Raw genomic sequence first — 26,186 nt, 5'->3', positions numbered from 1 at the left:
AAACCAGGCTTTGTGCATCGGAGATTTGCTGGTATCGCTAAAGAGAAAAGCCACAGCTCGTTCCTTCAGGCCGTGGAAGTTGCATGTCCCCAGGGAACGGACCGTGAAGCTACCTGGTGTTGGTTTAGGATCCGTGTGACCAGCATTTGCTTCCCTCACCCCCTCTAAAAAATAACAATCATACAAAAAAATCATCAGAACTGTTGCTGCTGAGTGAAGCTTCCTACGAAAGGGAACCTCTAAACTGTACGGCCAAACAGCTTGGAGGCAGCGCTGGCAGGACTGGCCGTGCGATTCCAAAGGGAGAAGCACCTTGTGCACCAGTCTCCGTAAATACCGGCTGCTGCCCGAGCCTTCTCAGCAGCATGGTGTGCACCAGCACCCTGCCGTTCCTGGGATGCCGCGGAGCCGGGAGAGGTGACACCAGCTTTCGTTTAATTAGGCTGGGAGGGCATCATTTTGTTGCCTGAATCTCATTTTTATCCATGTTGCTGCAATAAAGCTTTCCTGTAGTAGGTAAAATGAAAGCAGGAAAAAACCCACATACTTGCCATTCTTTATTTAATTCCATTCCTCAATGGCAAAGTAAACTGCATGTTTAAGAAACAGACATCAAAAGATTTGATTTCTCTGAAGCTAAAAAGCCTATTAATCACAATTTTAAAGTGTTCTTTAATTACCCTGTAATAAAATGACACGCGCAGAGCGGGAGGAAAAATTGTACACTTTTAGAGTTCCTCATGCTTGTTTGTGTTTCAAATCTCACCGGAAATCCTTGTTGATCCCTCCTGCTTCTGCTGCTTAATTCTTCTCTGCCACAGCTATTGTTTATCGTTTAGCCACGTTAACCGTATCCGCTGCAATTCTGAGGCAGGAAAAAGCGTGTTGGGAGGACGGGCCTCATTTCTAAGCTGGTTTCTGGAGGATATAATAACGATGGAAACTTCATCTTGTGATGGAATTAGGAGGCTGTGGGGCGCAGAGCTTCCCTGGGTGTTGGGGGGGTGGTGATGCTGCAGCCCTTCGCTCGGTGAGCGTGTGTTTCGGCTACAGGGGCCGTTCCCGCATCGTCAGTGCGATGGGTGCATCAGGACTTGGAGTCTGTGTTGCGTCCTGGGAGAAGAGGATCTTGAATCCCTCTCCAAATAGCAACCCGGGAGGTAAAGGACTAGTAGATGGTGCTCAGGATTGCATAGCACGGGCCTGAGTCACGCAGGACCAGTACGGCTCCTTCCACTCTCCATGCGTCTCCATTGCACCCTTGAAATTGGCCTCTGGATAAAAGCTTTGAAACAAGGAGATAAGCAAGAGACACGGGAGTGGTTTTGGTCAACCAAAGGACGGGATTTGATTGACCAAAGGATATGATCTGTCAAAACAGGCTATAAGGAAAAAGACAAGGTTAATCTTTGTTTAAAACTTCTTTGTAAAATTCAGTTTTGTTGAGGAAGGAGAATGAAAAATAAAATTGGGGTGGACGCCCAGCTCCTCCTCCTTTTACAGGACGAGATAGGTGCTGGGGCTCGTGGTGGTAGAGAAAAGCTTGGAAATACAAATCAAGTCCAGAGGACAACAAAATCATAGGCTTTTACAAAAATAAAAGTGTCACGACGTTTGATAAAACTTGCTGGCTCCTTGAAACCCTCAGCAAGGTTTTTGTACTTGAGATGATTCGTAAAACATCGAGAACATCGATTGCCAGCGTGGAAGCAGACTACGCAGGCGTGGAGCCCGTCCCTTCGAGCAGTATTAGTGGCTCCTCCTCCTACTGGAAGGAGCAACAACTGGTAGCTGTGGGTGGGGGAAGCCACGGTCCCACCTCGTGCAGGCTGGTATGTTTTGGGTCTGGATTCGCTGCTATCGCGAAACTCAGCCGGGTGGGTAATGTTCCGAGTTGATCTGTTTTCAAACCCAGACAGTTGTTAATGAAACAGTTGCTGTTTTGTTGACAGAACATTAATTACTTGATCTTAGGACTTGGTAATTGCGCAGGCCCCCTCTGTATACATCACTAATTACATTAGCAATTATATGGCATTTTAAAGACAAAGAAACGACTACAGCAATCGTAGTGTCGCGGGGACCCTGCTGGTAAATTTCAATCAAGTTCCTGCAGTCCCAGTGAAGTGTGGAGGCGAGTCCTGCTCCACCCGCGTCCTGTGGAACCATCGCTCCGCTGCGGTCCCTCGCCGCAGCGCCCCAACCACACAGCCCTGGGAAAGGTGGGGGGGCTGGAATTTCTCGTCAAAAAATTTCCCTTCTCAAAATGTAGCATCCTCTAAAAGCCTGCTTGCTGTTGGAAATAGTTCTTTCTACTGTCAGCTCTATTCATCCTGGAAATGATGAAGAGTCAGAACTTAAAGAATCATGGCTTGGATTAAAACTAATTGCAGTTTTTAAAGACACTGGTCCGTGCCTTCCTGCAAAGCTGCATTGTATTTCTAAGGAGCTTCCTTTGCAAATTAATAGGCCAGAATGTTAAGAAGCTAAAATTCCTGTGCCTTCAGAAGCTGGAGATTTGCAAAAGAGCTTTAAAATCAGAATAACTGTAAGCATGAGAACCGGCACCAGCACGCTGGTAAAGCCACCGTTACTTTGAAAGGTGACAACATGGACAGAGGCTCCTTTATTCGGAAGAAGAGCTGTAAAACCCCTTCCTTCGGGTAGGCAGCACCTTACAGTCTGCAAATCGGGTACCGAGGGTCGTACTTCAGTTACTGCTGCCATTCCCTTCTCCTGTCCCACCTCCTCGGGCTTTCTGTCCCCTAGTACAATCCTGAGGAGGGATGGTTGCTCCTCTGGGTTCAGGAGGAGTTTCTACTACTTGTCCCTGTCTTGCCCTCCATGGTGGGTACGGGCTGTGGGGCCCTCGCATGCCACCGCCGTTTAAGTCAAGCGACCTGTGCCCATTCAGGTGCTGGGGGAGGAAGAAGGCGAACATAAATCCATCGCTTGTGTGGTTTTTCTACTGATTTTGTAGCTGTGGCTCTCGTTTGAAGGCCAGAGGGGAAAGTAATTATATGGGCAGCTCCATGGATGGCGTGAGTCGGTGCGCCGCCACCGACTCAGGTTGGCGATAGCTGAGGATCTGGCCCGTGTCTTGTCAAGTTTTGAGCTTGTAAACAGGGAGAGATGGTATTATTACCGAAAGACAATCTCTCTCGCTTGTGCTAGCTATTTATTCCCCCGTTCTGCTCCCTCCCACCCCTGTTTTTTACTGTTCCTCCAGGACTGTTGCTAGATGCAGTTTCTGACCCGTTCTACCCAGGATCCCCTTCATTAAACCCTCACTCCAGGATCAATTAAGGTTGGTTTGAACCTGCCGCTGCTTTTAATGGTGGCGAGATTGCAGCCACCACCTTCTTGTCACAGAGACAGTTACTAACTTGTATGTAAGACGGGGTAGCTACAGCCTCCGTGCGTGATGCTGGACTGAGTTTGAGAATAGAGACAAAAAGGAACCGGGATGGGTTTCCACACATACACACGCTGTAAACCTTGCAGAAGAGTCACAAGAAAATAGGGCGCTCCATGCACATCCCCCCGCGGAAAAGGGACTGGTGGTGGAGAGGCTGCTGTGTCGTCATTCTGTGTCTTTTTCTGTTATTGCCGTAGCTTTGCGCAGCCGTGGAGGACAGCAGATCTGGCTCCCCCCACCTGATGCTGCCGCCATGGGACAGCGGGTCGGTGCCCTCCATTCGGGAGGGGGCTGTGGGGTCTCCTCCTCCCCCGGCTCTACACTGATGTTTGCTCAACGCTGGCTCTGTCCTGGCTGCTCTGTCCACACCCTCTGCTACGGCCACCAGCTGTCCGTTTAATCCAGTCCTGCAAGTGGAGTTAATGAGACATTCCTACTTAAATAACCTGGTGCGATTAAAGCTTCAGATCTTTGCACCTCGACAGCTGTGTGTTGTCACAGAGATAAATATTTTAACTGGTCTGGCAATTCCCCAGCTGCCCTGCGTAAGTGGTTGAACGAGTGGCTGTTGTTTCCCCATTTATTAAAGTGAAATCCAAGTTCTTACAAAACAGCCATCTAGAAAAGACACGTAAAGGGGAAAAAAAAAAAAAGAGGGTGGGAAAGAATGTGCTTTTCTAGAAGGCCTCATGCAGGTGGCAATGTGGCCGTGCCCGCTGCCACCCGAGGCCAAGGCTGACTGCGCCTTCCCTCGCTGCTCACAGGAGCGGTTCTGTCGGGAGATGTGTCTGGCCGGAGTTCTCGGCATCAGCCGAGGGAAGGGTGCGGATACCTGGCCTTGGGAAAGGCACTGCCTTCCGTGTTTGAGGTGACAAGTGTCATTAAATTCTTTCCAGAGCGTGGCAGCAATCTTACAAAGGAGAGCTGAGCAATCTGCCCTGCGTGCAGCACCTGGTGAATTAAGGATTTAAGAAGGTTGTGGGTTTCTAGACTTTATTGGTCTTAACGTGGGCCAGGAAAGATCTTTTCTCATGGGCTTTTGAGAATCGAGCAAGATGTCGTACTGAACCTGGTTCATTGTCAAATGTAACGGATCCCAGAGATTTTGTTGTTTTTTAATAGGGATTCTCTTTCAATATGGAGAACCTTTGATGATGCCATCTAAGCTAGCTGGGGTTGGAGGGAGGTGTTTGTATTTGCATTTAGGCGTTTTTTGAATTTAGAAGTTCATTTTTTTCCTGAAACTGTCTTGCTGGGGTACTTCATGCATCTCCTTCCCTCACTCAGCATTTTATTTGGAAGTTGCTGAACGGATGGGACAGCACTGGAGGCGAGAGCGATAACCGATCACAGGCGCAGGCTGTGCGTGTACATCATCAAGTCCTTAAGAGAGGTAAGAAATCACGAGTGGAACAAAGTAGATCTCCAGGCTTTCATCTGCGTAACAAACTTCCTCTCGTGAATGGAACAGTAGGTCACTGTTAAAGACTAAGAATCTCTTTGAAACTAACTGTTAGTTTTATCACTAAAATCGTCACTTAATACACTGCTGGGATTTTTTAGGGGAGGGGAAAAAGCCGAATCAGATTTTGAGTAGAATGAGCCTTTGTTCTAGACGAGACGGAGGATATTTCACCAGGACAGTGGACAACTTCGGTTTCGCTGTTGGGGAGGTCATCTACTAATTGCATGTTCTCCCGGAATAAGTAATTGAAGCAGATTACCAAAAAAAAAGCCTGTTTTCTTCTCAGTTTTTGGTTGATAGCGCCTAATGTTTTCAGATGCTTTAACTGACATCTGGCAGTGTTTGAAACACTGACGCATATTCTGTTAGTCAAAAAATGCCAGTAAAAGTGGCTTTCATCATCAAAGAAAATTTTCGGTTGTTTGAACCTTTCCAGCGATTTTCACACAAGAATTTAGAATATTCCTGGTTTAGATGGTCGATTACCATTTTCCAAGATGATTTTCACCACTCTGGTTTATTTTTTTCGGATGGAATAAAGGTAATTTACCTGTTTTTGATCAATGCTCTTACAAAGGGAACAGAAATTCCCCGTTAGGTGTGCCAGACCTGGGCTGCGGCAGCCAGTGTATGTTACCCTTCCGGAAGACCAGGGGCAGGCGGAGCAGGGTCTCCGCCGCCGGGGCTCGGGGCAGCGGGGCTGTGGAGCACCTCCTTTGCACCCCAGATACTAAAACCTGCGCTCTGCTGCGAGAGGGAGCAGATACAGGCACGCTTCGGACTCTTTCTTGGGAGTGGATGTCGCTGACCTCTGCGGCGTGTGTGGAGCTGTGCACGGAGGCAGCGCCTAAGAGGGTCCAACGCCGAAGGCAGTCCCACGGGCAGGAGCCCAAGGACAGGCCGGCATTGGTCAGTCTGAGGTTTGGGGGTTGATTTTGTGATTTTATGCTCTAACCGATCGGACTCTGCCAACCAAAAGGGGAGCCTCCCGAGGGAAGGGCAGCTCGCCGACCTTTTGACTCCTTCCCTCTCCTGGAAAGGCGCTGGCTCTCCCCCAGGTGCTGGTGGGCAGAAGAGACCATCGCCGTCCTTCCATGACTATCAGTCCCGACCTGGCCCTGCCCAGTCGTGGGGGGACGTCTCACAAGCACGAAGGTTTGTCTGTCGGGACTGTCACCTAGCACGGAGTTACCCTTTTTAGAAGTGTTATTGCCATACCTTACCATTGCCATACCATACTCAAGTGCCTTGAGTGGACCCATAAAGATGATAAATAATAAGGCATAATGAACACTCTGAAATTAAGGTAATTCCCCCCCTTGTTTACAGTACAAAAATTTTATTTTTTTGTTAGGATAATTTAAAGTTTAAAACTGAAGTAGACATATTCATTTTACAAACAAGATAATTCTTCCATAAGTAGGACCATTAAAAACAGTAAACAAAAAAAGCTATCTTTACAAAAGCTCTGTGCATAGCAACTTCATACCGTATATAACTGACAAAGCAAAAAAAACCAAAAAAACAACCAGCCAACCCCAAACGAACCCCGAAACTATACAGTAGGGAGAAATGAGGCCTTAATTTACAGAAGGGAGAAAACAGTCTTTAAAAACCATGCATATTGGAGGTGTGCAAAGAAATAGGGGGAGTAAGATGCTATACCGAGATAAATAATGAAATAAAACGTACTCTTTCAAAGTTATGATAAAATTTGTAGTCACCTATCGAAACACTTTCATTTTTCTAGTGGCATAAAGGAAAGCCGTTAGGGAATATTAAACAGCAATAACTAAAAGAGGACAGATTTGCTTATTACACTGAAAAAATCCTTACACATAAATTTTTACATTGCTTTTCCTTTTTGTTGGGTGCTTTGCCACTGCCAAAGTCCTTTTTTCGTGGTCAAGGATTTCTGATTGTATTTGTTTACACACGTTTTTCTTTGTAAAGCTACCAGTAAATTCTACACTCATCTTGCGTATGATAATTTCCATGCATGAGCAAAATTCATGTTCTAAACCATTCCTATGTTTAGGGTTTTTTCATTTCTTTGACTCAAATCGAACCAGAAAATTTGTTTTCCATGTTTACATCAACATAGGCAGCTGCACGTTTCTCTTCCTATAGGTACTTGAAGTAGCTTTCTAGGGAGGTTTTCTTTTTCACTTGGACTCATGGCACTCACACTTGAGCAACTGGATGGAGCTAATAAAAATAACTGAAGTGTGAAAGGACTGTGGAGTGTTCAGAACCTTTCCTTTTTGTTAGCCAGCCTGTCATTTTTTCCCCTGAATCTTCCCAAGATTTCAGTGATCTTTTTTATGTGCCTGCGCTGACTAAGCAAGAATAAAAAAGGGTGGACAATTAACAGAATAGCTTTTTCCATGAGATGTCTCAATGTTTAAAATTGGAAACCTTTCTGACTAAGATTTTGTAATGAAAATTTTATTTGTTAAAAAATGCCAGAGGGTTTAAGGTAGCAAGCTGCTGCTTTTCAGCATGTGGCCTAGAAATTCCCATCTATCTATCGGGAAGATTTGCTGGGTGTAGAATTTTGAGTTTAAGCAGAGATGATAGAATTTTAAAAGTAGCCTGTACACAGAGGGACAGGGGGAGAAAAATCCACCATCTTTATGCTTTGGAGCTGTTTGGGGGTTTTAGTGGGTCAGGACAGGGAGGGAGGTGATATGTCAGAAACGAGCCTGGTCCGTCAAGATCTTTTTTTGAAATCTAGGACTCGGTGTATTGTTTGCTGAAATTTATGGAAGTTTTAATCCAAGCTCTAATAATCCTCAATCTGATTTTTTTCCCCTGTAGGCATGCACAATTCCAAACATGAATTTGGACCTCTGGCTCTTAGCTTTGCTGGGATGTGGGTACCTGTGAATAAATGAAATTCACTTTGGGGTTTGGTTGGGGTTTTTAAGGAACGCCAATGACCAGGTTAGCGCATCCCGTTACGTTACAGCCCCAGATTCCTTAAGACCTGTGATTCTTTTGGATTTCAGAGATCACTTGGCTTCAGGGCTGGTTGCCCCGCTGACCTCCGACGATTGCTACTTCCTTGGTGGCACGAAGGGCGTGAAGGACCTGCAGTGTCGGGGAACCCACAGCCATAGTTACCGGTGAGTTATTTCAGTTCAGCTTTTCTGGAACGCAGACACTTTCCATAGCCTGACAGTAAGACTCTGACTAACTCTATTCATGCTTCCTAAAAACACATTATTCCCACCAAATCTCTCGTTAAAGTTGCTTCTAATTGCCATTTTTGCTAAGAGGATAAATTGGGCCTTGAGTTCCAGAAGGCGCCGCCACCTTTCCTGCGCCCGCCTGTCTACAGGGCCAATTTGACACATTTGTAAAACGCCCTCCGGCGCCAAAAGGTGGCCCGTTGGGTGGGGGCTGCCGGGTCACGCACCACACACAGCGCCCAGCCCCTCGGTCACCCGTTGCTGCGGCTGGATCTGGCCCAGGGATCTGGAGAGAGGCGATCTAGTCTATGGCTAATCCACAGGAGCTCAGCTACGCGCCTGGTCCAACCCCGAGTCCAGCACTGAACGGAACATCTGCCACATGTAAGGATCCCCCAGAACACGGTTGTACTTACCCATCGATTAAACTACAGGGTAAACGGACAAGCACAGTTTTGGGGCCATAATTAGGGGTTTATTTATTAACGTAAAGATGTTACCATAGGAACAACTATTCATGCAGCTACAAATTGTGTGTATTTTAGTGGGGTGTGAGTAGTGTAGCCAATTTTTTTTTCTCATTTTAAAAATAGCTTTCCAACAATCAAATTCTTTTGTGCCGTCTCTGATTTAGTGAGATAACTGGTGATATCTTTTTTTACCAGACTTGTTCTCACCTTCCGATTTCAGGAGAGGAGGTGCAAAGGGGAACTAAACTTTTTTTTTTTACACTAAAATGCAGAAAAATTCAAAGCTATTGATTACTTCTATGAACTTCAATATATAAATGGAAAATACTTACCATTTTTAATGACTCAGGATAAAAGTGCATAAATTACTCAAATACATATTTACCCTCTATAAATGCACCCTTAATATGAAGCATAACTGAACTTAAGGTGTTCTAACTACATGGAAAAACAATATGTTAGAGAACCCTTTCCCTCCTAATTCATACATTGAACCTATGAAATAAACTCAGTACCTCATGAGAAATCCGATTTGTTCAAATCCCTAAGTGCCACTCATTTGCCAGTAGCATCTTTGAAATGTCCCAGTTAATCTCAGTACCTGAATATACTAATCAAAACAAAAAACGGAAGGGGGAAAAATGAGGAGGCTGAAAATTCATCTAATTAGCAACCTGTATACCACAATGTCTGTAAAAGTTTCTGATGGTTTTGTTACCCAGAAAGAATCCTATACATCCTTGCACATGAATTCAGTAAGAGGGGAAAAGTGAGGAGCAATTGCAGCAGTAATAATATATCTCAAACTTATCACTACATTTTTGCATCATTTTTCTTCATTGTACAACTGGAGGAAAAAATCCAAAAAAGGGTTTAATTTCTACCTCTACATACAATAAGTTACAAGTTTATTTATTTAAATAATTGTAAAACATCTTACATTTTTTAAAGAGGTTAAACTATAAGCAAATACACACATACACCAAAGTTCCATCATTCATGTCAGTTTGTCCTAGAAATTCTTTCATGCTGGTACCCTGTTTTGTTGATTTTTTTTTCTGCATAAACTAAATCGATATCTGAAAGGCTCCATAGAAAATAGAAACTTCAACTTTTTTTCCCCTACAAAGTAAAACAAATTGTATCCAAAATATCAAGCTTGAATCACTTTGCCAATTTCTTTCTCCTTTTCATATTTTACAAATCTTAGGAAGGTTTCCTGTCTTTCAAGAAAGACTTTGCGTTCCTGATTCCGTTCTGCCAACTGTTGTTCATCCTGGCTCTTGGCTGATTCTTCACTCTCCATGTTTTAGGAGTTGACGTGGTTGTGTCAGAAATATGAAACAGGTAAAAGATGCAGACTTCTATCTTGTCCAATCCATAAAAAATGTTCCTTTTCCTGGGCCTGGCTTTCCCCCAAAAAAAGAGCTTGTAGTGCTATTTTTTTCTTTTTAGTGGTCCATCACAATAAGTAGTTTTGTGCTGTAAAAGAAAAATGCAAAAAAAAGAGGGCAAAAAAAGGAAGAGGGAGAGGAGCAAAGCTGCCTCTTCCTTACATCGGGGGAACGACAAGACCAGTCATGGCTGAAAAAGAAAAATGGCAAAGATGAAATTCTGGCACATTTTTATGGAACAGAATACATTTGAGCCCTTCACCCTCCCGTGCGCCAGCACTGGCCCTGTTCGCAGTTAAACTTGCCCTCCCCTGCCTGGGGTGGTTTTAGGCTTTAGTGAGACCTAAGGTGGTGGGACTGCGGTGGCAGTGGACAATGTGCAGTTCACAGGACGGTCACCGAAAGCCAAGGGCCCTGTGGTTCTTCACTGGCCAAGGGAGGCAGGGGCTTAATCCAGTCCCAACACGTGGATTTTCAGAAATGCCTAACGGCTTTTGGGTGCTTATCTCCATAGAGGAGCCCCTGGAGATGGACATGGCTCAGCACTCGCCCCAAGAATTCAGGCTCCAGCCTTCTCAAGGTGAACCCTCAAAATCAGCCTTGAAAACCGGGCTGGAGCCGGGTCTCCCTCTCACGTCCCACCCGACCTGCTCCCTGCCTTGCGGAAGGGGTTGTGGGGGAGGGGAGCGGGTGTGAGCCCCTGGGACTGCCCCAGCCCTGCCGGCGGGACCCAGCCAGAGAGTTACAAGTCCTGATTCACTGGGCGACGACCAGAGCTGGGGTTTGCTAATTTAGTTGCGGTGGAAGGAACGGACCAGCCTCTCCTCCTCGCTTGGTTTACCCATATGTCCGAATCACTGTACTCTTACCTGGCACGTTCCCAGAACACGGCTTATATGTAAAGATTTATTAGTCACCTCTCACTGCACTTTAATTTCAGCTATATTCTTCGTGACTGACAACAGCAACATTTAAGCTGCCTGGAACTGGTGCCGTTCCCAAAGGTTTTGAGGGGTAAGTTAAGTTTATACGTATTTATATAACAAATGAGTGAGTCATATTTTCAAAGGGGCCTCAGTGCAGTGCAAGGTCCTAATCCTGCAAAGATTTATGTTCACTGAAATTTGTGGGATTATTCATGTGTTTAAAGCCCTGTCCTCTGAGAATTAATTTCACCCTTATGTTCATGGCGTTTAAAAAAATGCTTCGGGCAAGATCCTCAGCTAACATGACTCTTTTATTGGAGCTGTGGTTTTAAACAACTGTGGATATGCTCTATGATTTAATACAATAGGAAAAGAATATGTTCATATTTTCTAACTTATAGGGCTGGGAAGTCCCTGCCAATTTGGCAGATAGCTGAAAGAGAAAGTGAAACCAAACAGTCCTTAAGTCACATATCTACTTTAACTGCTTAGGAATGTGCTATTAGCTTTCAAACAAATTTTTGTTGGTTTTTTTTACGTAACCCTAAAATGTATGTAACCCTAAAAAAAGCAGTAACTATTTGTATGCAGGTTTTTGGGGGGGTGGGTGCATTAGAAGACGAGAGATTTCTGATAACGCTGAGGAGGCTGCTCCTTCCTTCTCCTCGTGCCCCCAACCAAACAACGACCCTAATGGTAGGGGTCCCCGCCTGACACCGGAGAGCCTTCTCCCTGTGTATTAAGCACATGCCTGCCCTTCTGTGCCTCTAGCAAAGAAAAACTGCTTTCAGTCTTGGAGTGATGCCCTCCTCCAGACTCTGCTGGGCTGGTGGCAGAGGTAAGTGCATGCCCTCAGCTTGCTGCGCCAACCCCCAGCTATCCCAGCGGAGCAGCCTGCGTGTAGCGCTTCCTAAGCGCTTCAGGCAAAATCCTCCAGGTTAGCTCAACAGAATTTAAATGTTTGTCTAAGGTAACCTGGCTGGCTCTTTTGCCTGAAGCAAACAGAGGAGCACTGGCACAGCGGGTGCCTGGCCAGCCCTGCCGGCGGTGATGTCCCCATCCTGGCACAGCCAGAGTTGAGATGGTCCGTGCAGGGAGGCGGCGGACCCTGCTATAGCTAGCGTGGCTTAATTTGAGACATGCAGGGTCTGTCGGCAGGTAGTTTAAACTGTTCCCAAGGGGCTAGGCCATATTGGCAGAAGTGCTTCTGATACTTTATCCACATTATTTCATTTTTTTTAATCAAGGAAAACTTCTTTAGCAGATCGAAGCGAAGACCAAGCCTGAGTTTCTGCCATGTCTCTTCAAAAATATTTTAGGAATACTTGTAGATGCAGTATTTTGCAAAGTTCCTTAAATTTAAGGGAAGTACATTTTGCTATATAATTAAAGATACTGTTATTCAGCCGTCGTGGACTCCAAACTAGTGATGGCGACAGCAGACCTGCCATCTGCCAGCCAGGAGGAGTACGTTATTGCCTCGGGGTTGTGGCGATCCCTCTTTTGCCTCCCTGCCTTTCCTCCTGAGCAAGCAGCAAGTCCCTGCTTTCCTCTCCTTACTTTTGCCCTCCCCAGCTCACGTCTGCTTTGTTCATTCCAGGCTGGCATGCTCCACAGCAGATATACACTCCCCAGAAGCGTTAGGATGGAACCTCCCAGCGGACAAATTCAGGTAAAACTGTAATGCGCCACGGAAGGGAGAAGCAAAGCCTATCGTTTCGCAGCATTTCATCCTGATGCTGCAGCTTCACCTCCTTGTGCAGCAAAGAACAAGCGGGCTGAGGAATACTGGCTGGAATTCTCACCTCTATTTCCACAGCTCATCTAGACGGCTTTGCTCTGTGGTTCTCTCTCTTTGTACGTACCCTCATCTGTCCATTTCCACCCCACCTCCACTCCCCTTTGGGGCTGCACTGTCAAAAGCCTATTCCCAGCCTGTATCGCTTTTTATTGAATGTTTGTGAGGTTTGGATTAAGGTCTTACACTGCTAGCAAAGCTGTAATTATTTTTGCCTGTATTACTATATATTGAATCGATGTAACTTTTCAATAAAGGTGGTTCAATGCAGGACACTCCCTGATGAGTTGGGAATATAGAAACCACAGTCATTATCCCAGAGGGTCTTTTTTTTTTCTTGGAGGGAAATGGAAAAAGAATTAGAGATGAGCCTTATTGTATTAACCTTGACAGCTTGCAATTATCAACTGAAACACTTGATTAAAATTGTCACAAGGTTGGAGAATTTTTTTATAAATAAATAATCAAACATGGATAGTACCCGATGCGATGGTGATGGGCACCTTTAACGGGTGTAATTAATAATGATCATAAGCCTAGTGTATACAAGTGGCCCTTGAAAATGCTGTCTTTCTTTCTAGTGGAAAAGAACTCTCTGCCGTTCAAGCAGCCGTTTGGTCAGAGCTGCGCAGTGTCCTTGGCGCTGCACGGATTTACACGTACGTGCACACACCCATCTACTCTTCAGATACTTCAGGTGCTTTGTTGGTGGCTACATTACCCTGTTTAAAAACTGTGCTTTCGAGAGAAGATGAGGCGTTGAGCAGTTTCGGGGTCATCGCATGTAAAACCTCTTGCGCTCTCAGCATGGCTTTCCTCCTTTGCTGCAAGTTGCCAGCCTGACTCCAATCTTATGGTTCTACAGCTCTCAGAAGAGAGACCGACAAGTGCTCCAGCGGTGCGGGCTCTGAGCATCTTAAATGAACACTCCTACCCTGCAGTGCCCGAACGTGCCTGTGCAGGAGCTGCCCACAGGTAAGGGGCGCTTGTGCCCCTTGCAAGCCACCGAGCTGCTGGTGGCAGAGCTGGCATCCACGCAGCCTGGCCTGAGAGAAGTGGACTTGGACCTGCAGGCTTCACCGTAGCCATACCTCTGACCCTACCCCTACAAACATGCAGGTTGCTTTCAATAGTAAGACCATGGAGATGTTTGTAAAACATGCACCCAGTTATTATTCTGGGGACTAATCAACGGAAAAGATGGAGAAAAGAAGGATTTTGGGATTAAAGCACAGCGGGCTTTTCATTTACCAGACAGTGCCAGTGGCTTGGATGCAGGCCACCATCACCTTTACACTAGAATGTAGTGAACTAAATTACAGCTCCTGTGAAGGAAGTTCCAAGACCTAAAACATAGGCAAAAACTTCAAGTTTTTCCTAAAGAATTTCTTTTAAGTTTTCCTGCATAGGAATCACACTTTTTGGTTTTTCCTTTTTCAGAAATCCTTCTGGTATTTGGATGAAAGTTTTCATTCATCCATTCCCGATCGTCCTCAAGCACAGACAGGTGAGATATGTAGAAATAAGCAGTGGTTTTGTCTCTTTTAGGATGATAATAAGCGGGTTAAGCCATATTTCGTGTAGACATTTTTTCAAAAAATGTAGGACAAAACCCATTGATTGCTAAGAGATGTAGAAGTTAACTTGGCCTCATCTGTTGAGTGGCGTTGATGTAGTTCCTACCATCACCACGGTGCTAAGTTGTATATGCACAAAAGGCTGCCTGAACAATTATTTGATTTAGTTCAAGTTAATTAGGAACACCCTTAAAATAAAAATAAGTTTGCAATGTCATACATGCATTAGTTTAATTAAGAGTTTAAATAAAAGAGCACAGGAGTGTATAGCCACTCTGCAGTTACATATTTTTCCAATTATGCTGGAAAGTGGCAAAGTCAGTACTGAATCTTACCCACTAGCCTCTTTTTTGTGTGTGCCACCTAACAGTCTTGACTATTTTCTTCCATTTAAAAAAGCAGATTTTTTTTTTGTCCCATTAAAAACAGAGCTCTTCTCTAGCCTGAATAAGTCTGTTACATATGATGAGCTACTAAAATCAACATCCAACAGATGACAGATAAGCAATTAATAGTAACAGGGGATATTCTTGTTCAGTGTTAGCAAGAAGTTTTAAATACCTCTTAAGGTTTTCTTTATTTTGAAGCAGTCTGTGCCGCTTACATCTCTGCCAAAAAATGTACTTGATCCTTCCAATATATCAAATGTAATCTGATGACATATACATATTTTTCATACATATTGACATAATGTATATATCATTTGCAGCCTTTGGCATGCTTTAATCACTGTCTAGGCTCTGGAATCGTTCCGATTCAGGCAGAAGCATGCTGCTGAAAATGGCCCAGCTATTTTCACCTGGTTGGAATCTCTGGTAAGAGTTACTGTGAAATGCAAAGTCTTCAGTGTTGAGTGGCTTTGACACGGAACAGCCCGTCAGGCCCTGGACTGGTAGCGATCAGGAACCGAACCAGCCATTCCATCTGCATCCCACCCCTCCGAAACTTCCCAGAGCCGCTATTTCTCTCGTTTGCACAACCTTTTAATGCATGGGGACCGGAATCCCCAGTGCTGTTGACACCCTTAACTTTGTCAAGACAAGATACTAATAATTAGGGTCTTCGAGTCAAACCCTTGTGTTTCTTTAGGGAATTGTGCAGGTGTCCCCGTTGCTAAATTGAGGCTGTTCCGAAGGGTATCAGACTTCAATACCTTTTGGATTGGCTAGGATCGTGATGGTTAATGGAACATCTGACCTTCTGGGGCTTGCCTGCTATTCCTTGTAACTGAGCTTGCATTTTTATGTTGAGATGTGCTGAGCTGGCCAAAGGTAATCTGGGCAGTCAGCGGTCCATGCTGTTCCAGCAGTTTCCAATTTGCTAGCTTTTCCCATCAGCTGCCTTCCATCTGAGATGAGTTGATTAGGCATTTGTGTACTTATCATGCCGTGTTGCGTCACATCACATTACATCTTCCCCGTGCCTTTTTTAAACTGCCTTGACGTATGACATGAATGGAGCACGCAATTGTTCTGATCAGGATCACCTGCTCTCAATTTGGAGAGCGTATAGAAGTGAGCGGTGTCCAGTATGGATTGCTGCTTCTCCTCTACTATCATGTCCTGTTACACTGAAGAATGTATAGCAGATGGCAGGTGAAAGAGGTAAGCGAGAACACATGGCACAGGGGGTTATCTGAGGGTATCCCACATCTTGGCTGTGTGGTGCAGCCCAGAGCCAGTAGATTTGCAAGTTTCCTTTCCTCCCAACATACAGTTTTGGAAAAAAAAATTTTCCAGTGGTACTGTAAACTGTATGGAATAATGGGAATGCTAATCTGAGGGTGATGCTTGTACAGTTCCTTTAGGACTGTTTTAGACTAGTTTTAGACTAGTTTTAATCCAGGTTTAAACGCTGCTGTGGTTAACATAGGTGGAAGCTATAGTCCAGATTTTCATGGCTGCTTGTACGCAGAGTGGCATGCCCTGAGGTGCTGGTAGTATTTCTGATCTTCTCATTGCAACAGGTTGCAGTAAGTAGGATGGAGACAGTATCACCAGGAAACTTCTGAACACAGTAAGTGACCAAAAATACATTGCAAATATGACGTTAAAGCTCAAAAAATCCCACTTGGGGAGATGTTTTCCCCATATTATGGGTGGGAAAATTGAGAGGTAATGTCAAAACAGTTGCCTGATGTGCTGGGGGAAGGAGCCTGCATACACTTACTGCTTGCTCTGTGCTTTTGCTATTCTAACTCCGTCAGTATTTGCCGATGCCTAAGTTTGATAAGTAAGTAAATAAATTGCATTACATTACCAGCACATCTAGTCTTAGTTTACAGTACAGGGCGATGGCCCAGAGAGGCGATTAGCCGTCTCCCATTGCTGCAGCACGGTAAGTCCATTCAAGAAGCCTCTTTGGGACCCTCCTGTTGACTTTCTGGCCACATCTGCCTGTCAGCACTGTGGGAACGTTAATTTGGATATCAGGCTGTGTGTATCTGGATCCTTTCCAAAGCATGTGCTCCCCAGCTTGCATCAATTTAAGTATTTCAGTTGGGAAGAAGAATTTGCATCTATGGCTGAAATAGTTAAATAGTTAGAACGACCTGGCCTAACAAACCTTGGGCAGACGTGTTTGACCCTGCAAAGCAACCGCTGCCTTTGCTGTCAGTCACAGCGGTAAGTCCCGTTGTACTAAGTCCTGTATCTGCTGAAAACTTCCTTAAATAACAGTTGCAGCATATTATTATAGTTACCTATCAGGGTGTTGATGTACAAGGAGAGAGCCCACAAGGAAAGGGATATGGTTAATAACTTCTGCATCGGTTTTTCCAATCCCAGGTTACTGCATCTCTACATGCATAAGCGATGTCAGTAAGTAATCGTAACCTTAACTGACAGGTTAATCCTGAACACCTCAAGAGTGGACTTTTGTCAGTAAAAGTGCAAGGATGTGAGGGCTGGGTTTTTAGCCTTGAGATTTTATGTTATACTTAATCTTAAATATATACTTAATATTAAAGTTTCATTTTTAGAATCTTTTATTGATTACTAATTGGCAGATAGAATAAAATATGTTTTTATTTTAGTTTATAGATAATATATTATTTTACTTTACCTGTTCATAAAAGGTATTAAAAAAAAAAAGAGAAAATCTTTTCCTAAGCAGATGGGGCAGACATGGGTAGGTTAAGGAAAAGGATCAGCTTCAATAAAACGTCAGTTGTTTTTTTTTTAATGTGTCCTTTTTCCGTCTCCCAGAAACAACGTGAGAGATTTTCTCGCTGAACCGGGTTGTGGTTAGCACTACCATGGGTAAGTCACTTCTGAACAGTTAGGCCTTCTCAGCATAGCATTAGACAAGTTTAGCTTTAAAGCAGGCTTAAATCTGTTCTGAACACACTGATTGTCTTTAATTTACAGCACTGCCCAACTGACTTAAGCTAAATAAGCAAATTATTCTTAAGTTGATAGGCTTTCCTAGTTAAATGTTTAACTAAATCAGTTTAAAATTACATTACCTTGGAACAGTTCCCTAAAACAGCTTAAACCCTCTCAGTTTTTATAAAAATGCAGTGAAATCAATTTATTCCTTCATTAGCTGATACAAAGAACACCACCACTACAAAAAAAAAAAAAAGATGGAAAAAGGTGAACTGCAGACCAGGTAGTGATGGTGAGCCTTTAGACACCATGAACATGCGAAACATTGACAAAGGTAAATCCATTTCTAAACAGTTTAGATAAATAGCTGCAATTGTTGGGCCAACAAAACTTTCTATACTTACAGTTTAAAAAATTTCTTCAAATCCTTCTTTCCATCCTCTTTAAACAGAGTGGAAAACAAATTATACTCCCTATCAACATGATACCTGTACATGGGTAGATCAATGTCTTTCATTAATGGGGAGAAGATGATCTTAGAGAAGCAGAGAGTTTCCTGTAATTAGGGCAGGGGAAGAAGCTGTTTCAGAATTCTGTAAGTTAGCTTTTAAAAATGTAATTGATTTTGTTCAACACACTTAGAATTTCCTTATTATATAAAATAATCACAGTTTATGTAAGTCCCTGTGGCCTAGCTAAGGATTTATAATGCACCCAAATCAACAGGTGTGGTTTGTAGGGCTCGTTTCAGAATTACCACTGGCTCTTGGCATGGCTGAATTCCCAGAGTTGTGTTTTCTGTGGTATCTCTAGTGAAGTCTGAAGGAACCAGATGACTTCTCAGGCCCTGTAACGGCTTTTTTATGGAGACTTGGAGCATATTTATGTGCTGCATGCCCCGCCCCCCCCCCCCCCCCCCCCCCCCAGCCTGTTAAAAGAAAGAATTTAGTACAGGTTTCCATTCTTATCTTAATACTCACATTTGTTTTGCAGATCACCTTTAAAAAGGCTGTAAATGTACTATAGGGCTCAATTCCCGGTATGAGCCTAAACCTTGCAGCAGGTTTCGAGACATTGGCTGTTATGTACAGAGCCGTGTATTAACTGCAGGGCAGACGTTTGTTTTACAAGTCTCTGAAGCCTAAGGAGAAGTCATTCCTCACAAAAGAGCTGGTATTGAAATGCAGTGTGGGTCTAATCCTTCTCGGTATAAATGAGTGTCTGTCCCCTGTTGTTTTAAAACCAAATAGACAAAGCTCAGAGCATTGTTTTAATTCCATTGGATCGGGTCAGATTTTCACTACGGAGTCCTGTAACATCAGTGTGATGGTATTCAGGTGGTTACTGTGTTTACCCAGACTAACACAGCGTGCTTTACATGCACAGGCTGAATATTGTACGTTTCTTACCTCTAAACCCATTTCCATTGCCACTAGAGCAGGCAGGAGAAGGAGACCCTTGGGGTCTGATGACAGGAGCAAAGGCACTCTTCTGTTTGACAGCAGGAAAGACGGAAGAGGAGAATGGAAGGATGGAAGAAGTGCTGGAGGAGCCAACTGTTGGACTTGAAGACATTACTGCAAAAGGAAAAAAAAAAGCAAATCCTCATCAGAAATGCCATTATGGAAGTTGGGTAAAACTGCTTTAAAATGTCTGCCTTCTGATTACTCATTTTACTTCTTAAAGATGATCTTATTCTCATATTGAGTCAGCTGGTTACAGTAAGTCTAAACTAGAGAGGTAGTTATATTTAAAAGTTCAGAAAATTCTTATAAAATGAAGGGTGAGGATATCAGAAAATGGTAAGTCATCGAGGGAGGGGGAGAGAGCGTCAATATGAACAAACAGTAGACAGCAATCATTCCTGTGCCCTCCCCAGCTTTTTAAAAATGAAGACTTCCTTGGCTGGAGTTGAGGGGGAATGTTTTAAGCTGTTGCTTAGATTTTAATCTAAATTGGCTTCTTCTTTTTAAAAAGGTATCTTGCAAGAATAAGTCCCATTATATGTGCAATAGCTTAAGCAGCAACTGTTTGCTCACCTCCCAGAAAAATATCAGCTATTTCTCAGCAAAACAAGCAACCAATAACCATATTTTGTGGGGGTTCAAGTGCATCCCCAGGTCTCATGGAAGTACAGTTTGAAATCAGTAAGGAAAGGGCCGGATTTGCAGAGTGTTGTTATTCTGAAGTCAATGCCAAAGCTCCAAAACAGGGGAAATATCAAAAGTACATGAACATCCTTTTGAGTTGCATCTTAGCCTTAAATTACAGCTCAGACTGGGAGGATACTGTTTAGCAGGTTTCAGACCAGCAAGGAGCCTTCATCATCCATGCAAAGTCCTTACGCAGATGGTGTAAATAAAATCATATTTTGCAGGATACCAGGTGTTTTCTGGAAAGGCATGATCCTGACATTATGGGGAGGTACAGCCTCTGTAAGCTACAGTGTAGGTAAATAATTGCACAATAAGTCAATTAGTAAATACCTGTTTAACTGTTCATCCTCTTACATAAAGATTACATACACACAGTCTTGCCAGAGGGAAATCTGGGCATGAAAGGAAGTGTGACACACTCACGGTAAAACTAGTAACTAGAAACACAGTCACACTAACTTCCAGAACTTACTTAATTCCATCATTGTTATATTTCTCATTATCAAGGTGATATAGTTTCACAGCAAATTAATCTACACTTACGCTCGTGGTTATTGCTAGTGCAGTTTCTACACATAAAAATTACTTTAGAGCAGCTTTTACACAGGACTCAGAGTAATCTCTATGTTAAAAACGATGGCTACTTGCTTAATCATCTGAAGTTGCAAATTGTGCCTCATTTCTCACTGTGCCCTTTGCCACCTAGGAATCCGTAAGGATAAAAAATGAAGGAAACACAAGCAGGATTCATCATTTCTCTACTCTTCTTGAAAAATGGGAACATTTTCTAGTTCATACTAAAAAATACCAGAAGACAAATTAGAACCCTTTACAAAAATAACTGCAAACTTCTCTTGAAAGCTATCACTTCCTGCATTTTCTGGTGTGGAAAATTAAAGCAAGAAGGAGCAAGAATCAAATATAGAAGCAGCAAAGCACATACATCCATAGGGGGATCCTGTCGGAGAGCCGTTAATGAAGCCAGGTGAGCCTGGAACGCCCAGGTTTGACATGGGGACGTTGCTGTAGCCATTCATGCTATTGCTGGAAGTGCTGTAATTGGACTGTTGAGGTGTGGAACTGGATGAGTAACCTCGGGGTGAGATGCTGCTTGTATTGCGAATGTAACCTAGAAAAAACGACATTTCAAAGAACGTCAATGGATTTGGCTTAAAACGTTCTCCTGTAGATTCCCTGCTTCAATAAATTACTGATTTAAAACCCAGACCAATTAAATCATTTAAGCAAGTACCATTAAATGCAGTGGTTCTTATGCACGTGCTTTCAAGTTAAGCAATATCAAATTTTAAAACAGTATGGGAAACTAACTTTCTGAAGTGAACTGATGTATATTTTTCCAATCAGATTTGACTTGTGAGAAATTGAAATTTGTTCTAAGACCTGGAAAACAATGTGTGTGCATACATTTTTCTGAGGTAGAATTTATAATATGTGTGGGACTTTCTACAACTTTAGGGGGGAGGTTATACTTTTCAAATTTTTGACAAGTTACAAATAAAGCAAGGACATTACTAAGCAGAAATTATAACCCATATATAGTTTGCAGCTTGACTTTGAAGATACTTGACTTGGGGGAAAGAATAAGCTGAATAAAAAAAAAAAAAAAACATTTCCGTCTTAAAAAAAATCACACATATTTGAGAACTAAAATTTAGCCCCTTTTTTCTCCACAAAGAGACTTGAACACCATAGCTATCAGCATTAAAGTACAAGGCTGCTATTACGGCTGCAAAATGTTTTCTTTTCCACCGAAAAGCTTTCATTAGAAAGAAGGGATCCAATAGCTATCTTAAAAGCGTTTACCATTTAGATAGCAAGTCAGGTTATTTCTGCCCATTTATATGATGAAGTTCTAATTCAGGGCGGGTAAGACCTTATTAAAAAAACTAGCAGAATTACCGCATGACACCTTTTAACGTGGCATATGTAATATTAATTTCATATGAAATGGTTTTACTGCCTTAGAGTGTTAAACATGGCTATTCATGCAGTCAGCTACAGACTGTACGTTACTGGAATCGAGTGCTAAAAATCAAAATGTCCAAGAGTCAGAAAATGCCCAAAGCTGACATTGCTCCCATGATGTATTACTGATAATACATCATTTTATGGCAAGTTTTCTAATAATCAATAGTATATCTGGAATAAATTTAATACATGCAACATATGCAAGTTAGTAAAACTAACACTGAAAGAGAAGCCTTAAAAAAAAACAACAAAAAACAACAACAACAACAAAAAAAAACCCCAAAATCCCCCACCTCTTTAACTGTGACACTTGCTGTCCTTGTCTTCTATGTAAACAGAGATTAAAAAAAAAAAAAGGATACTGAGGGGAGCAGGGAGACAATTCAGGGTGAAGTTGGTATCCAAAAATACTCAAGCATTATTTCAGCCCTAGCTAATCTGGTGACTGGAACCTGGTGCAGACAGAGCATCACCCCAGTTGGCAGCACACCCCCATTTCTAATGCTGACAGTGGCTGGGCAGGTAGAGAAGTGGAGAAACTCCTATGGAAGCAATCGCGATTTGGCTTTTTGTTGCCGAAATTAGCGCTCTGCTGCTTGCAGCGCTTACCTTGGTTGTTCCCCTGCGTTGACTCTGAAATGCTGACTCCTAGCTGGCTGCCGTAGGAGTTAATTCCCATCATACTGCTGTGAGCAGGAGAGCTAGAGAGGGCAGGGATCTGGGCGGGATTCCTTGGTACGCTGTAGAGAGCTTCTGCGATGTCTGCAGCTCGTTTCAGAATGATGTCCTGCAGCAGGAACGGGACAAGTTAGAGCCGTGCTTGGAGGAACCGTCTAGCGTTTATTACTGAGGCTGAACATGTACCACTCCACGTTGAGAGCAGTCAGTCGTTCTGACCTGGTTGTTGTGTGGCGTCCCGTACAGGGCTTCAACTAGGTCAGCAGCGCGTTTCAGCAGCATTTCCTGGCGGGCGAGCAGAGAGAGTTGGCATTTAACAGGAGCGGATTTCAGTGCAAACCAAACCAGGGACTAGTGCTTTCCGAAGCGCCTAGCCTTTGTGCTCGTTCTGGAAACGGGTCTCCTAGAGAGTCGCTATTTGCGGCTTATCTGCAGAGCTGAACCTTTCCCAGTATCCCAAACTGGACCCCCAAGCCGCCCGTCCCTGGGGAGGGGGCCGGCGCTGCGCCCGCCCCAGCGGCTCCCGGAGCTCTCCAGCGTCCTGAAGCGGCGCTGCCCGCCCCCGCTCCCGGCACGGGGACCCCCTCCAGGCATCCCCGTGTAAACAGGAATTCCAGCCCCTGCTGGACTTCCATACATTCTTCCGCACACAGACACATAAAAATCGGATTAATCTCCGCATCTGCTTATTTTTTTCTCGATAATGGTAACCAAACAAATAAAACACTTAAGCTAGTCGGTCACTTCTGTTACTCCTGGTTGTAGGAGAAAAATGTACACAGTGTACTCTCAGAACACGCGAGTCTTTCATTGAGCAAAGATGATAATAGGCACTAAAACATAGGAATATATTACTATATATCGGAATATATATATAGGAACATACAAGATTATATATATTCATGCCACTAATGTGCTAGGTGCTGCATCAGCATAGCAGGCGCTATTACAGACACATAAAATCCTGAGCTGTTTCAACACATGCTTACTGCAGTTGTTGCTACAGAAAAAGTTGAGCTTTAAGCGTTTTTTACCAAAAGGTTGTCTTAAGATTGGACCTCTGCAAGAAATCTTTGGTGTCTATCATGTACCATTTAGGTTCAGAGGTTTGCAAGTAGGGATAAATGCAAAGGACCATAAACCGGGAAGATAACCCGCACTGGGCTCTCATTTTAGCAGCAAAAGAAGGTCCCAGGCAGTGTTTGAGCTCTAACAGATAAAAATTACTGGTAGCTGTGGGTTCTACACGATCAACTTCTCATTTGACCTACATCTAATTGGTGAACTTACGTTCAGGTGTAATTGTCATGTAAGATACAATTTTGTCTCTTTTATGAGTTTAGAAGTGAAATAACATATTTAGTGGACTCAGTGAATGGCTTAAAAATATTTTACCTTAGCTAGTCTTTCAGGGTCACCGGGATGTCTGGGGATGACCTTCTGCAGTCTTTGGAAGCCATAATCTATGGTAGGTTCATTTAAAGCTAAAAGGAAAACAAAAAAGCCCCGTATTATACAAGTATGCATCTTTGTATTGACTCTAAGTTCCATTACCTAAGAAAGGTGGATTTCACAGCTTCTCCACAGAAAACCTCTCCTTGCCTGGGTTCCTTGAAGGTGCCCATTGCCTACTGCTCAGGCAAGCCCTGACCGCTCTACGTAAGACAGGCTAAATAACGAGCTAAGCTTTACAAGAACTTCTGCATGAGGCTCCTTAATCTCCTTTCCAAGGTAATACTTACGCTAATGCACATTAGAACAGCTCTTCTACTATGTTCGTTATACAGTCAGAAATCAAGAGTAACGTATTTGCTCCTCTAATAAACACATTATACACCACCCCCAACATTTTGCCATCACAAACTAGGGCACAGCTATTCATTAGGTACATTGACTTCTCCAGTTACGTATGGCTATTATGCATACATAGCCATTTCCCTGTAATGATGTTACTCTCTAGTGGATAAACCAAGATGTTTTGACCCAGATCCTCAGTTAGTAATAGCTGGTAGAGCCCTACTGGCATCGCTGATGATTTCATAAAACTTCAGCCACTTTAATATTCTCTACTATGAAATCATGGCAATAATAATCTAATTTCTGATTATTCAAAATTAAACTCCAATTGAAATTAATGCTGAAACCAGAAGTCAGTTCTTTAGCATTCTGCATGCTGATAGGTTTTGACTGCCTCTAATACATCAGGATTACTAGTGTTTATAATAGTTACAGGTACAGAATTTTTAGAATTTCCTTGTACTTCAGAATGTGCATCCTAACTCAAATGACACACTCACGCAATCACATGCTGAGAATCTTGCTAAGAAATCCATGATGTATTTAAGAAGTAGCATATGCAAATCCTTTAGTACTATCCTCATTCAGTACCAGCTTCTAGCCTCTTGTACCATTTGTGGTTCTTTTTGAAAAAGATTTTTTTTTAAATAACTGGTGACATCAGCACAGCTGAAAGCACCCGATCGCAAGAGATGATGATGGCATTTTTTGAATCTTCCAAAATATACTCAGCACCTTACAGGGTAACCATGTCGGGCACCAGAAGAATGAAACTATCAACTGAGACAGACTATTACACTGATCCAGATTCTCAGTTTATCTGTGTCTGTCTTTGATACAACAACATGAAGGTAAAAGGTCATATTCCCCACTGAGATACATTTTATATTTACTTTTTATTAAATAATTATGGCATGGCATGAAGTTTAAATATTACAGGAGATAATCAAGTGGGAATTGAGTAGAGAAAACCCAGACCTGAGAATTTAGTCTGGCTATACTTAGAATGTCTTTGCTCTCCACTGGGAGCCATTCTGGTTTGCTTAAGGAGTTTAATAATACACATTTCAACTGCCACAGAATCTGCATCCCATTTGGGAAGAGGGTTTTTTTGGGGGGTGGGGGGTGGGTGGCAGGGGTGGGTTTGCCAATAATCCCGAGAATTGTAGACCAATTCTCTCAAGAGCCTATACATCATTATGTGCCATTTCTCATCTTGATTACAAGTCTAATCAGTTATCTATCACAAGCTAAGCAAAAGCAATGTAAAACATATAGGAATTCAAACATATATGTATACATAGTCCACTAAAAATAGCTAATGGGAATATACAAAATGCTAATTCAGGAGAAGAAAATGGCTATTATTCAACAAACATTTTCCAGTGGATCGACATGGACATTTTCATTCTGACAGAGAAACAGCAGCAAACAGTTTCTCAACAGCGTTGAATTGTTTTAAGAACTCCTCAGCCACTTTGAATCAATGTATATATTATGTCTTTCAGCACAAAAGGTTTTCTGTACAGTTTGCAACAAAATTGCCTACTAGTAGTTTTGCTCATTAATGAAACAAAAATACCTCTGTCAAATCCCGTTAAAAACCAGCATCCAACATTTGTAGAAGTAAATGGCACCTTTTCAACTGAAGGGCAAGATGTAGGATCCACCAGCAAGTTTAGATAGCTTCATCACAATACCACTTCCACCGAGAAAAGAGCTACTGGATCAGTAGTGATTTATCTACACGTTACCTAGAAAGATGCCAAAATTATAGCCAAGTGCTCTTGAGTTCACGGATTCAGAGACCATAAAGGGGTCTGACACAGAAGCAGGCTGCTCATTATTTCCTACAAATCAGATATCTGAAACGAGCCCCCCAAGAAAACCGATTCAGGTACAGCAAAATCCCTCTGGCAACTCTCAAACCCAGTGTTTCAGGCACAAGGAATCTCCCAAATTTCCCGGAGCATAGTTTACAAAATCGTGCATGAC

At 43.1% G+C, this 26,186-nt stretch overlaps 2 protein-coding genes across 13 annotated transcripts in view; one reads left to right on the top strand and one right to left on the bottom strand.

Annotated features, from left to right (window-relative positions):
* CDCA2 (cell division cycle associated 2) overlaps positions 1-20,981 on the top strand; it is a 112,853-nt gene extending 91,872 nt beyond the window's left edge. Inside the window, exons 21-31 of one of the 3 annotated variants that reach the window (XM_037371402.1) lie at positions 4,706-4,811; positions 7,895-8,011; positions 9,758-9,894; positions 10,882-10,955; positions 11,459-11,705; positions 12,468-13,640; positions 14,106-14,172; positions 14,952-15,057; positions 16,209-17,502; positions 19,074-20,018; positions 20,434-20,981. The gene's annotated coding sequence lies outside the window, so the exon portion shown is untranslated. The remainder of the gene's footprint in view (positions 1-4,705; positions 4,812-7,894; positions 8,012-9,757; positions 9,895-10,881; positions 10,956-11,458; positions 11,706-12,467; positions 13,641-14,105; positions 14,173-14,951; positions 15,058-16,208; positions 17,503-19,073; positions 20,019-20,433) is intronic. The other 2 variants (XM_037371398.1, XM_037371397.1) reach the window with 2 other exon arrangements.
* The window catches only part of EBF2 (EBF transcription factor 2), a 144,541-nt gene continuing 127,781 nt past the window's right edge, over positions 9,427-26,186 (bottom strand). For 3 of the 10 annotated variants that reach the window (XM_037371406.1, XM_037371407.1, XM_037371404.1), the window contains 5 exons: positions 23,790-23,878; positions 22,614-22,679; positions 22,326-22,503; positions 20,671-20,856; positions 18,797-19,148 (listed from right to left, as the gene is read on the bottom strand). In XM_037371406.1, the coding sequence (XP_037227303.1) occupies positions 18,946-19,148; positions 20,671-20,856; positions 22,326-22,503; positions 22,614-22,679; positions 23,790-23,878 (722 nt within the window). In that variant the 3' untranslated portion in view covers positions 18,797-18,945. Of the gene's footprint in view, positions 10,132-17,812; positions 18,500-18,796; positions 19,149-20,057; positions 20,066-20,670; positions 20,857-22,325; positions 22,504-22,613; positions 22,680-23,789; positions 23,879-26,186 lie in introns of those variants that run through there. The other 7 variants (XM_037371408.1, XM_037371409.1, XM_037371412.1 and 4 more) reach the window with 6 other exon arrangements.

This window comes from Falco rusticolus, chromosome 20 (assembly GCF_015220075.1).
Source record: "Falco rusticolus isolate bFalRus1 chromosome 20, bFalRus1.pri, whole genome shotgun sequence".
NCBI lineage: Eukaryota > Metazoa > Chordata > Aves > Falconiformes > Falconidae > Falco > Falco rusticolus.
The sequence above is the reverse complement of the archived record's forward strand: the minus strand, read 5'-3'. Positions and strand labels throughout refer to the sequence as shown.